The 13,029-nt window shown below is 58.4% G+C and overlaps 4 protein-coding genes across 4 annotated transcripts; all 4 read right to left on the reverse strand.

The window, feature by feature from the left end:
• Nucleotides 1–430: 430 nt before the first annotated feature.
• Nucleotides 431–3,355, reverse strand: LSCM1_06649 (uncharacterized protein; the record flags this gene model as incomplete). The annotated part of the gene is made up of 1 exon (XM_067324061.1): nt 431–3,355. One exon carries the CDS (start codon nt 3,353–3,355, stop codon nt 431–433), a length of 2,925 nt encoding a protein of 974 aa, XP_067179408.1.
• An 809-nt stretch (nt 3,356–4,164) lies between these two features.
• LSCM1_06650 (uncharacterized protein) lies at nt 4,165–4,896 on the reverse strand (the record flags this gene model as incomplete). Its single annotated transcript, XM_067324062.1, has 1 exon — nt 4,165–4,896. The coding sequence occupies one exon, from the start codon at nt 4,894–4,896 to the stop codon at nt 4,165–4,167; it is 732 nt and encodes a 243-aa protein (XP_067179409.1).
• Nucleotides 4,897–6,526: 1,630 nt separating this feature from the next.
• Nucleotides 6,527–8,689, reverse strand: LSCM1_06651 (uncharacterized protein; the record flags this gene model as incomplete). Its single annotated transcript, XM_067324063.1, has 1 exon — nt 6,527–8,689. One exon carries the CDS (start codon nt 8,687–8,689, stop codon nt 6,527–6,529), a length of 2,163 nt encoding a protein of 720 aa, XP_067179410.1.
• A 1,096-nt stretch (nt 8,690–9,785) lies between these two features.
• LSCM1_06652 (uncharacterized protein) lies at nt 9,786–11,225 on the reverse strand (the record flags this gene model as incomplete). The annotated part of the gene is made up of 1 exon (XM_067324064.1): nt 9,786–11,225. The coding sequence occupies one exon, from the start codon at nt 11,223–11,225 to the stop codon at nt 9,786–9,788; it is 1,440 nt and encodes a 479-aa protein (XP_067179411.1).
• Between the last annotated feature and the right edge of the window lie 1,804 nt (nt 11,226–13,029).

Raw genomic sequence — 13,029 nt, forward strand, 5'->3', positions numbered from 1 at the left:
GTTGCGCTTGAGGTGAGGACCCCTGCAGCCCAAGAGACCATGGAATCCTCACCCTGCATTGAGATAGGGGAAGGGTCCCTTACCAGGGAGGGGGGAGAGGCGCCATCGCCGTGCAAGAGCATGCCATATCAGAATCAGCACGGGAGCAAGAGAGAGGCGCCAGACAGAACACCTCATGCTGATACTCCCGTCTACCATTGGTCCCGATAGGCGGCCTCAGTGATGGCGATCAGTCCAGAGGCCTAAATCTTTCGATCAGCATCGCGATGAAAGCGAGTAAAGAAGAGCAGTAGAAATAGCGGTGACGAGTCAAGACAATGAAGGAAGTCGCCAAAGTAGTGCCAGCGTGCTTGTTCACCATTGGCATACACGGCAGCAGGACGAGAGGACACCCATGTTGTGAGATGTACGCAGCAGCGTTGCGTAGTCCTCACATCAGAGGCATCTGTGCAGCAAGGTCATCGATGGCGACCTTGGAAGCGTTTGTGTCGCCTAGGACGCTCGTAAGAGCAGCGGCGACGGCACGCCATCGCTCTACCAGCGGTCGCCGCTGCAAAACATTCCACTGCACAGACTCATTCCATGCTTCCACCGCAAAGAACTCGACGACAGTTTCGCAAAGACAGAGGTCCCGGTGTGCGGTGAAAGGTTCGCCCCCATCAGGATGTGGCCGAGAAAAAGAAGAGCGCAGAGACGCGTTGCCGGCGGTTATACAAGGAAGGGCTTCAGTGAGCGCTTCGCAGACGCGCAGTCGGCCGTCGACGTCACGAGCAACTTTGAACGCTGCATAGAGAGTGGCTAAGAAGGCCGCAAGCCCAGCGGCAGAAGTGACGGCGCTGCCGAGCTGTAGCTTGACAGAGGCCAGCATGGCGTTGAGCGCCGCATCGCACAAATAATGGGAATCAGGCGGGGAAAGATGCGTTGCAACATGGTGGCAGGCTGCTGCCACTTGTTCGAAATCGCAACAGCCTATATCAGCCATACAGGGAAGCTCGGCTAGGTGCAACGCTTCCACGTCAAGGGGCGTGGAGGCCTGACGCTCCAGCATCGCGCGCAGCGCAGCCTCTATGCGTGCAAGAGCTAGTGTTACTCGTTGCCGGGCGGTTGAGCACGGGCCTCCTCTATCCTCCTCATCGTCGCACTGAGTGAGTAGGCTTGCGAGGCGATCGCTCTGTCGGCGAAGCTCAGCAGTGGAGAGAGCCGGTTGCTCAGCTGCAAAGGCGTCGAGCTCTGTATCAAGCAACAGACAGAGTCGATTGCGCAAAATCTCGTTCGCTGCTGTCCCGGACACCTCAGGCTCCCTAGTGTCTCTACGATCCGCCTCTAGCTCCACCCCGGCGTGAAGAAGTCGAACGGCGCGCACGGGGTTGCTGTCAAGAAGTGCCTCTGCGGTGTACCATAGAAGTCGACTCCACCAAAGAGCGTCAGGCAAGGTGAGCGTCACGTGCTGCAGGATGGGGCAGACATGTGCCTCCAGCACGCCTCCAATCTCAGCACGGCGCTCCTCTGTCGGGTCTACCAAGCTGCCCATAGCAAATACTTTGGCAAACTCGATGATACAGGACGGCGACTGATGCTCGTGAAATGAGGCTATGCACAGCTCCGCAACGGAACCAGCGACGAGAAGCAGTGACCGGCGGATCAGAAACGTGACTAGCTCGCTGCAGGCGTGCACAGACGTTGCCTCTGCGGTGCATGCCAACAGCGTTCTCACGCGGTCCATTCCATGCTCTGTCTTTCCCAGTAAAAAAGCTACTTGCGCGTGCACCAGCAACAGAGAGGCCTCCAGTGGAGAAGCGACCACATCCAACCGTTGAAGCAGTCGTAGCGTGTCATCGAGCACCAGCATGGCCTCTACGCCATCATCGTGAAGGGCAAGGGCGAGATGCGCCATATCCAGCAAAACGGCCTGGAGCTCTTCCTCTGAGGCGACCTCGCCAAAAAGACGCTGCGCGACGTCCAGGCAGCTCCACCGAGTCGCAGTAGACAAGCAGCGCAGCTCCGTCTTCTCTGCCTTCGTCGACAGCTGCCAAAGGCAGCAGAACAGAAAGCGGTGGAATGTCGATGATGGCGTATCGCCGCTGGTGAGGTGGCGCAGCAGCTCCGCAACACTCCATTCAGAGGAATGACGAATGAGAACACAGAGCAGTCGGAAGTGGTCGGTAGCGCCCTCGGAGGCCGCTACGCGCCGATGCAGCTCTACAAACAAGGTTTCCTCCACCGCAGGAATGTTCTCCATGGCAAGGCTTGCCATGGCGCACAAATCCCCCACATCGACAGCGGTATCATCGCACAGGGCACGGAACAAAACTACCACCTTTTCCACATCGTGGCGGTAAACTTCAGCTTTGAAGCGCACTACAATCGGCTCCAGGGTCTGAAGAAGCTCAGAAGAAGTTGTCGCCGCCTCAGCCGCGGCGTGGTACTGGCCACATAAAAGCAAAGAATATGCGTACTGCAAATAGGTCATGCCGAGAAACGTCCGCTGTTTCACTGTGCGCACCTTCATGGCCCCCTGCAGTCGCAGGGAGAGAAGCAGCAACCTCTGCAGAGCCGCCTGTACTGCGTGCGACGGCTGCGCTGATGTGCCTGAAGGAAGTGCAGCTGCCCCCTCGTCCACCTCGCCCTTTTCATCTTTAGATTGCAGCACGACACTGAAGTCGGTCTCCTGTAGTGCTTTGACGCCGGTGTCGTAGATGAACTCGAACAGCGCCTCCTTGTAGGTCGCGCTAAAACGCGTTTCTTCGGCCAACTGGGCCGCAATGGCGCACGCGCAGTCGTGCCGACCAGCCAACCAGGCTGCGCGCAACTGAGCAAACTGAACCTCAGCTGCGAACCTGCGTACAGAGGAGCCCGTTGCCAACGCACACGACTGAACAACAGATGCTGCCCAGGTCAACACCTCTTCAGCGGCATCAACGCTGGACGTGCGAAGGAGCTCCTTGCTCGTCTTCAGGCACATTAGGATGCATTTTTCTGCGTCCTCTTGATGATGCGACAGGTGCGCCTCGCGAACCTCTCGCTCAGAAAACACGCAGTGACTGTAAAGAAACAAACGTGTAACTAGAAGGCGCGTCTGCGCCTTGAGTTTGTCGCGCTCTGCTGGCCATCCAGATAACGCAGTGGCGTTCCAGCAATCCAGCGCCATAACCTGTACGCGTAGCGCCGCCTTCAGAGGAAGTTGGCTACCCTTCTGAGCGTACGCGGAGACGCGATCAAACCGATGCGCTAACTCCCGGAGTACATCGCCGACGTCCACTGGAACATCCGCGTCAAGCCAGCAGGGAGCCACGTTGTGCAGCCATTCTGCGGAGCTCAGAATGCCAGATGTACTGTCATCCGTTGCTGCCGGCATATGCGCCTGGGCCTCTTTCGTTTTCTGAACCGGTATCTTTTCTATTTGAAGGCGATGACACACCTTGCTTGCCCTGCAGGACGAAAGAGGCAAACCGAGGGAGGAGGATGCCGATGCCGTCAATGTCGAGCCACCACAATAGAGAGGGGGAGAAGGGGTGGGGGCAAACAGAACTATTAAAGAAACAGAAGAACGGAAGAAAAGGGGAAGCAGTCAGGCATGGGAGAGCGAGCGCGTGCCTGACTGCGCAGCCCTTAGGAGCGTATGTCTTGAGGAAGCTGCCCATATTCCCTTTCCCTATACTTGGCGAGAGGGCCACGAGAGCAAAAGTCTGGGATGAGGGAGGGGTACGCAGTGCAGCCACGACGCAAGGGCCCTCTCACGTCGTCTCCCATCAACGTCTGAACAGAGGGAGGTGACGAAAATGAGGAAGCCCGCGCAAATGGGGCGCTGCTGTACTGACTGGATGACTTGCGTGCAACACGGCAACACTGATTCTTTAGATCGACACGACAGAAGAGCGAAATGGGCGCCTCCGAACTCTCTCTCCTCCCCTTCTGACATTATCCAGCGCGACTCTCCTGAGCACGACTCTCCTGAGCACGACTTACGTAACGGATGCGACCCACAAGCCCACCGACACACGTCGCTATGCCGACTGCAGCCTGGCAAGCATGCACATCAGAGGAATAAAAAGAAGCAAGCATGATGGTCATTTACCCCGACAATAGAGGAGCATAGGCACACAAAGGGATGAAAGGCCACGCAAAAGATGCCGCCTCGCTCGGATCAGCAGGGCTGACAATCGCTTACGACTTTTGTGACTCGATAGTAGCACGTGCCTTTTCAACTTCCTCCTCCTGCGCTACGGTCCGCTCACGCTCGCGCACCATTTGCATAATCTGCTTCGACACCCGGTGCTCGCGCACCTTGCGCTCCAGCACCGGCGTTGTGGGGCCTACAGTGTACGCGTGGTACACAAAGGATAGCCAAATGTTACCAAAGAGAATTGCGCAGAAAAACACCATCGACATCACAAACGTCTTCCACAACTGCATCTGCGTCTTTCGCCAGATCCACCGAGCCCGGTTGGTACGAAACGGCTTCGTCCAACCACCTATCTTGTTCATGAGGAGCATGCGGTAGAACATTGTCCGACGCGCTAACGTGTCCTTGACCGGGCCCGCCCCAGGCCCCCACATTCCTGGGCGGTCCGAGAACTTTGATGGTGTAGGGGCCAAATGGCCCCGGTTCATGCGGGCCGCCGTACAGCGCCGCAACATCGTAACCTCTTCCTTTGAAGGGTGTTGACTGCTAGGGCCCGCGGTCGTGAACCAGCACAACAACGTAGGTGAGATGCCGCTGGAGAGAAAACCCAGTATGTATACAGTCGCTCCGTGAAGAAACAGCCTACCCCTTAAAATTTTGGTGAGCTCAGTGCGGGCCTGGGCCGTAAGAATCGATATGAAAGCTGAGCAGACAAGACCACGGAACACAAGGGAAGAGGTGACGGTCACCTGCGAAACGTCCAAGACGAACATTAAGATCAGAGAGAAAGGAGCAGCGCAGGTAGTAACGATCCGATGGCGTAACAGCGACAGACGAAGGCAGCAACAGGAGCGCTCTGAACCGAGATCGCAACACTTGCTCCACTGCCACGAGACATAGCCTACCCTCTACGAGGGTTTCCGCAAGCTCAGCAACGAGAAAGGCGTATCTGTTTCTTCCTGCACGCCCCATCCAGTCCCTCACGAGAGCCGACCCGCACACACACTTGCATCGCTTCTTCGTTGTACTATGAACGCATTTCGTCGCTTCCCTTAACCGGACCGCCGAAGTGTTACGAGTGCTATAACACTGTGTTGCCTCGGCCACAAGCAGTTGTTATACCTGAAGCTGACGTTCCGGTGTGCAGGTAAAGGAGCAGACGCTCGTCACATCAGGTGAGCGTCCTCTGCTGCACCGCGGCCCCACGGTCGCGCCGCCTAGGGCCAGCCGCCATGCCGTCGCATCGTGCCGTGCGTCGGGCGCGCTCATCTCGCTCTCCGCCGCCCTCTCCCTCCGGCCGGCGCGGTGGCGGCTGTTGCGCCATTCGCAGGATGTGTTTCGGGCGCGCAGCGGGTCGGCTCGAGGAGGGAGCGGGCCAGTTCCACGTCACGACCCCCACAGACCCCGCACCCCCGCCCGCGCGCCGTGCTTCGCCCTCCGTGCGTGCGAGCCGCTGCACCTCCCCATCTGGGGTGCAGCCGCTCACACGGCGGGGCTCTGCGGGACTCGACGAGACGATGCGCGGCACACTCGCCACGCTCCAGGCGTCTGTGCAGCGGCAGCCCGCCCATTCGGGCGCAGCGGATGCCGTCTGCAGTGCGCGCGTGCACCTTCGGGATCCCCCGTACCGATCGCGCACCGCCCCTGCTCCTCCAGGCCAGCGTGGCTGTCGGCATGTAGGGGTGGGAGGGGGAGGGCCACTATGCCTTCTACCGATACCGGCGCACCACTGGTAGGCAGCCGTTAGCCGGGCGGCGACGGGAGCCGTGCACAGGCATGTGCCAGCGCGCAGCTTGTCGTCCAGAAGCGGCATCCGGGAGGGGTGAGCCACGGGAGACAGCGATAGCTGCCCAATGAGGGGAGCCGGCGCAGCGCGATGGAGGTGCACGCAATCCGCTCGCGGCGTGAGAAGCGGTGTACCCTGACCGTCGAGCGGCCCGTGGATTCCATGTGGCACACGGAGCGCAGCAGCGGGTCTGGTGCCTTCATGTTGAAGCAGGGCGGGGGGTCAGAGGCACTGGCGATGTGGGGGCGGGGGTGCAGCAGTCCCCGCGAACGAGGGTGCGGCGTATCATCTGCACTTCCTACTGTCACTGCCACGAAGGCATAGGCACGGGCAGCACACAGAAACCGCATGGGTGCCCCTCTGCTGAGATGCACGAGGACGGCCGCCTGTGGCATTGAGAGCACCGCCCTCGTGCTCTTGCGATGTGGGAAGACTCCTGCCTATCATTGCCAAGTAGGGGAAGCACATACGTGTTTATACTTTTTTTCTTGGCAGAAAAAGAAACCAAAAAAATAAGATTTTGGTACTGTAGCGTCAAGTGAAGAGTCACGCTAATGTACATGGGTGAGCGGGGCGGAGGAAAAGAAGCGCTCTCTCTCTCGCGAACCTGAAGAATCTCATCTGCGGCGTGGAGGTGGCTTAGGACGGTTCACGGTGTTCACACAACGGGGAATGTGACGCGCCGCCACGTCTGGCGCAAAGCGTCGCTGGCAATGCGGACAGGGCACGTAATCGGGATTGGTGGAGTACGTTGGCGGCGGCAAGTCCTTCGCTGTTCCGCCGGCTTTCAAAACTTGATCCACCTGCCGAGCCTCGCGCAGTGCGCGCCGAAACGCCTCACTCTCCGCCTTCCAGTCACGCTTCGGAGCACTAGGCGGCGGCGGGCCAGAGTTCTTCGCTGGGGCGGTGGCGCCCTCTGCCAGCCGCTGCTTTGTTGCATTGAAGACACGCCGCTTCTTCTGCGAGTTGCAGATGCGCTCGTGCTTCTCGAGAGACTCAGGCGCAAAGCGACGGCCGCAGTTACTGCACGGCAGTCGCTCTGCATCCTCTTCAGCGTAGGCGGGATCAGCACCATTACCTTTCTCTGAAGAGGGCGACGCGCTGCCTTTTGCAGGTGCGGCCGGAGCGACATCGCCGGCCGCGTGCGGTGCGAGGTGTTTCGTCGCCTCGTTCACCGCTTGCTGATGCGGCTTGCCCGCTTTGGCAGCCGTCAGGCATGAGATGTCGGTCGGTGTTAGGGTAGCGTTGGTACTACCAGGTAGATCAGCATCAGGAGTGCTGGGCCCTCTGAATGTCTCCAGCCTGCCGCCACAGTCCTCGCAAAAAATCGCCGTGGGATCCCCTACCGTTTCCTTGCAGTTGGCGCAGTAGAGCGCCGCCATGTCCGCTGTAGAAACTCCTGTACGGGAAGATGACGCAGCGGCTGATAATGCGGGGGCTGAAGCAGAGTCAGCATCGCCCAGCGCGGCGCCGCAATTGTCACAAAAGTTACCGTCTGCGTCGCTGAGTACCTTGCACGCAGGGCACACGACACTCCGCGCCGTCGGCACGTTCTCGTTCGGTCCGCCCGGGGTACGCTCGCACTTTGGTGCGCCTTGAACCGGCCGACCACACGTGCCACAAAATCTCGATTTTTGCGGAACGCGCTCCCCGCAGTGCTGGCAATAGCTGGAAGGTTGCTTTGACAGCAAGCTGCGGCCACACTCACGACAGAACTTTGCATCGGCGTCGTACTCGACCGCTTCGCATTGCAAGCAAACTCGACTCTCAGCGTGGAGGGTGGAGTCGCGGGGGAGCCGGTTGCGCTTTGGATGAAGTCGGTCCTCGCTCGCTGAGGAGGTGGGTCGCTGCAGTTTTTCGCATCGCTTCTCCCTTCCCAGTGTCACATCGTCACCGCTTGACCTTGTGCTTACCAGCTCCGCTCGTGTCGTAGTCGTTGCGGTGCTGCGAGGGCTGGCGCCGCCACCGCCCTTAGTTGAACGCGCCCAGATGGTCTTAGCTGGATTTTCGGGGCGACATGAGCGCAAGTGCACCACTAGACGATCTGGCAGGAAATTTCGACTGCAGTTCGGGCATGCTTCCAAGTTGTTGATGAACTCCTGGAACTGATCCTCGGCCTGCTCGCGCGCCGAGGCGTCTGGGCGGCCACGCCAGTTCACCGTGTCGGGGTGCTTCGGAGGCTGACCGCGCATGCTCGGATCGGCGTTCTGCCACTGTGCCAGCTTCTTCTCATAGCACTGCGGCACGTGGATCCCGATGGAGGCGGTGCCGAACTGCTGACCACACAGGTAACACGTCGGAAGAAGAGGGGGCCCGGAGGGCATCGAGCGATTGGTTGTTGAGCGCTGCTGTTCGCACTTGTGCTTTCCGGCTCCAGATGCGCTGCTTCCCCCACCTCCTGCCTTCGTTTTAGAGGGTGGAGTGGCATCTTTGCCATTCGCCTTGCAGCCGCGCAGGTGAACCGACAGCCGGTCCGGCAGGAAAGTGCGGGCGCAGTGCGGGCACGGCACCAGTTGGGAGTTGAACTCTTGGTACTGCTCTTGATTGGCTGCCTCGACCGTGGCACCGCTACTACCTTTCCACTTTACCGTGTCAGGGTGCTTTGGCTTTGGGCCGCGGATAGCCGGGTCAGCAACTTCCCACTGGCTCAGCTTCTTTTGGTAGCATTGGGGTATATGAATGCCAATGGAGGCGCTACCAAACTGCTGGCCGCATAGGTAGCACACGCGGAATTGGGGGCGTTGAGCTACCGTCTTTGATTCTGCGAATGCAGAAGGCATCGCTTTGTGCTCTTGAGCTGAGAAAAATGCCGACTCGTGCGGCAGAGCTGCCGGCGCGCAGGACTTTGGCCGAAGGGATCTTTTGGCTACGGATTCCTGGGCTGAAGTCGAGAAAAAGAGGGAAGAACAGTGGGATAATGGAGAAGTCGGGGGAGGAGTGAGGGGTGAGGGAGCAGCGGAGCGTCATCAACGCCGGTGTGCAGTTGGAGAGGTTGTCAAAGTGGCCGGAATGCAGTTGCGATGTGGCAGGGTTCTGTCCACCCTGTGATATCACACCTACCCAGAGAAGCGGACGTGAGAAAAAGAGAAGAGGCGAGCGGAATCAGCTGGCGGGGAGCGTTCAGCAAGAAAAGTGGAGGGAGCCATACAAACGGAGCCCTGGGGAGGGCCAGGAAGAGCAGATACCAGCCAGGAAGCGCCAGCACAAGAACAGAAAAAGCTCTACATAAAAAGCGGCCGTTAAGCTGGGCATGCGCTTGCATTCTCGCCCCTTTTTCTTTTCGCGATGCAGTTTGTGCCATGCGTGCGCACATATGCACGCACAACGTATGTGGCGCGCCGAGGCGCGTGCGCCCAGAATACGGGGGTGAGGGAAGAAAAAGTGGAAAATAAACAGACAGCCAGTTTCCTAGATGATAGAGTACAGCTAACGGAGAAGAGGGAATCGAGAAAGAAAAGAGCGATGGGGCGCGACACACATAGATGTCTCATCCATCAGCAGTCAGACGCCGCAGCCAGCAAAACAGCAGCCAAGAGCGACACACAAGCGATAGGTGCACACGCGTCTCAATGAAGATGGAAAACAAAGAGAAAACCCCTCCGTAATATCACCGAGCTGGCTCAAGAAGGAGATGAGAATGAGAAGAGAGGGGGGACAGAATGCTAATGCCACGCATTGGCAGCCCGCGAACGGGAGGAAGCGGGATATTCACCCTTTTCAAGCGCCTTGAAAGTGCAGGACCGTGATATCATCCATCAGTGGAGCAGCAGGCCAAAACGCGTCACAGACTCAAACGTATCATCCTCCCCCCCGTTTCCCTGTCCCGTATATCTTTCATGTTATTCAGACGCAGAGAACGGCAGAATGGTGCGGTGTCTATTGAATGGCTGTGGGGCCGGGATGCTTGACGTTCGATGGGTAGGTGGCACCCTTCAGCGGCTGGACGCGGAATTGTTGCCCCGGGTAGATCTCCTGTGCGAGGGCCTCGAGGCCATCGGTGCGGCCAAAGCCTGGCTCTGCCTTTGCGCGATAGATGCCAAACTTCTTCGCAGCCTCTTCCTCCTGCTCAAAGGCAGCCTTATCTGCTGCCTCAAGCTGCTTGAAAGCGAGATCAAGCTCGTGCAAGGGAGCGAGCTTTCGGCTGCCGCGCTCGACCTCGGCCGCCTCGCGGATGGTGTGTGGCGTGTAGGCAATACGGTCCCAAGTCGCCAGGCGGTCGAAGAGCGTGTTGCGACGGTTAACCTGATCGAGCTCAAACGTGAGGATGTAGTTGTCGTCGAACCACGGGTTCGGTACCGTCCATGTGGCGAGTTTGCCAAAGAAACGACCTAAGCCTCGGTAGCACGGCACAACAAGGCGCCTCTCAAAATAGCGCGCAATCTCCCGGAACGCCTCAACGTGGCTCATAGTCTGTGGCCCACCAAGGTCAAACTTGTAGCGCACCGCACGATGAGACATGGAGCACCGGACGACGGCGCGGGCGGCGTCGACGACCCATGTCGGCTGCACCTTCGTGTTGGGGAAGCATGCTGGGTAAATATAGCGGCCCAAGCCACGGTAGCGGTAGTTTTTGCCGTAGAGAGGACCGAACCGGATGATCGTAGCGTCGGGGTGGTTAGCGCCGACGGCGTCCTCGCCGCGCGCACGGAAGTCGACGTAATTTGACTCTGAGGCGAAGGTAGCGTCGAGACCGTTGCAGAAGATGACGCGCTCCGCTCGCACACTGCGCGCAGTCCAGCTCACGTTCGTGGCCCCAACCAAGAACACGTCGTGATGGCTGTTGTTGGCGTACTCAGCGTGGTAGTCGATAGCGAAGATGAGGGTATCACTCCCATTCGACGCGACGTTAACTTGAATGCGGTCCGTAACGTCACATTCGTGCAGCTCTAGTTTATCCGGGTAAGCGTGCATAAGTACGTCGAGATCGGACCCTTGGGGGATGAGTGTGGGATAACGAGTGGTGGCGCGTACCTTCTCGATGTCCGGGTGCTCGCAGAGCTCCCGAACTATCTCAGCCCCGAGGTAACCGCTGGCGCCGAACACAGTGACGCGCTTCGCCGGTTTCGGGTTGAGGCGGCGCCGCTCGTGTGGCAGACGCACAGCAGGGTTAGGCAGCAGCATCGCAGCCCAGTAAGGCCCACGCTCGTAGCCAAAACCACCACCAGTGGTTACAGGCTTTTGGGTCGGATACATTTGGCTGAAGTCCTTTCGATCTAAAAACATAGACTCGGGCTGGTGGCCAAACGGGTCCCAGAAGGTTCGCGCGCCGCCCAGGGTGGCGGCGGCGCAAGAACACTTGACTAATAACCGCCGCATGGTTATCGGCAGCGTGACCGGAAAAGCTGCTGTACAGTGGTCCTTTTCGAAAGAATTTGTTTAAGTTCGTTGTCAGGTGTAAGATCTGAGGAAAGATTCGGACATGTGTGAAAAAGTGCCCCACGCAGTAGTCGGCGCGCGCCTCTCTCCTGCGTTTGGTGTGTGTGTGTGTGTGTAGACCTCGACTTTCGTCCACGTGTTGGCAACGAAGCGATAATCTGCCCCTCCGCTCCTGAGGCTGTCCTGATCAAGTAGCTGAGCACTGGGGCAGAAGAAAAAGACGGTAAACTGTGGCACTTTACCTTAACCGCTGCGACAGTCAGAGTAAAGCCACACAAGTCAGTGGCACCAGCGCTTCGCTCAGAAAAAAAAAGAAGGAATGAGATGGCAGTACATCGATCAGGAAGACTGGCACGTGTGCATCGGCGCGTGTGGTCATTTCCAAGGCAGCGCTCTGGCCATTCATTCGGTGAAAGAAGAAAAAGACCCCAGTCACTTTCAAAGGCGTCTGGACAACTGTCACATGGAGCACGGCCAAAACAAGCCAAACCGCCCCCAACGCTTTTGCCACGGCTTTCTTCATAGCCTTCCTTCGACACGCCCTCGAGACGCTGCCCGCTCCAATGCGCGGCATCACCGGAGGCCCTGCGCGCACTCTGTCTGGGAGAAGCCACAGAGCGCGCCGCCGGCGGCCTCGGGCTACTGCTGCTGATGGTTGTGGTCGGTGTGCAGGCCTACGCTGGTGCGCCGCCGAAGAGATGTGCGGTCTCGATCACGTGTCCAAACAAGCTCGGCACGGATCGCATCTACACCTCAGCAGGGGTGCCCGCCCTTCTACTGCTGTTGCCTCTCTTTTCCCTTCAGCCTGTGCGGCATGCGGTGGAATCGCAAGAGGCGGCGCGACGCCAGACAGTGTTTTCGTGTCCGGCTCGTGCGCGTAGACGTCGTTCAGCATAGGCAAATAACCTGTGGTTGTATGCACAGCTTGACAGCTTTGCTTGCGACGCACTCAAAAGTAGAAATGAAAACTATCCTATGGCGGAGTTATGATTTTGAGCGGCCTCCTCTTACCCAACCCCCATCCTTGCTATGCTTGAAAAGCGCCTTTGAACTCATGACTCTACACCGCCGCAAGCTATGCGCAAGCCGAAGATGAGGGGTGTCGGATGCTGGAAGTGCTGCTTGCAATGTTTCCCGTATGGCACGAAGATAGGTAATATGATCTCGGCTCCTTAACTCTCAGGTCTGTTGCGGATAGAGCTCAGATTCAATAAGTGTTTCTTCGTCGGTTTTTCTTCATGAAGCTGCGCATCTCAAGAGCGATGTCTGCGTTGTCGCTCAGTATGTCCACAAGTAGTGTTGTGTGCCGTCCCGGGTAAGTCGTACTGCGCTACCCTCTCTAGCGGCGCCCCTCACCAGCACATAGAAGCCCACATACACACACACACACGTGCACACGGGGAGCGCATATACACAGCTTGCCAGATCGTCTTCTTCGCGGATCTCCTAGCACAGTGGATGCGCCCGAGCAGCATCTTTGCCACACATACGAAGAGGGGCAAGATAGCGGTACGCCTTCCTGAGAAAAACAAAAGAGTGGTAAATGTTCGGTGGAGAAACGCACGTGAGGGGCCGGAGTGGTGATCGAGAGACGCTCTGGTCCATTTGTTCAAAGAAGCGCATCCCCTTAAAGGGGTCGTGCAAGGGCCTGCGATCCTGTTCATCTCCTAGCGTTCTCGCGTCCTAACGCGCGATAACACAACCTCGAGCAGCCCCTCTACCAGCACTAGCTGCGTATCCGAGC

This window comes from Leishmania martiniquensis, chromosome 18, assembly GCF_017916325.1.
Source record: "Leishmania martiniquensis isolate LSCM1 chromosome 18, whole genome shotgun sequence".
NCBI lineage: Eukaryota > Euglenozoa > Kinetoplastea > Trypanosomatida > Trypanosomatidae > Leishmania > Leishmania martiniquensis.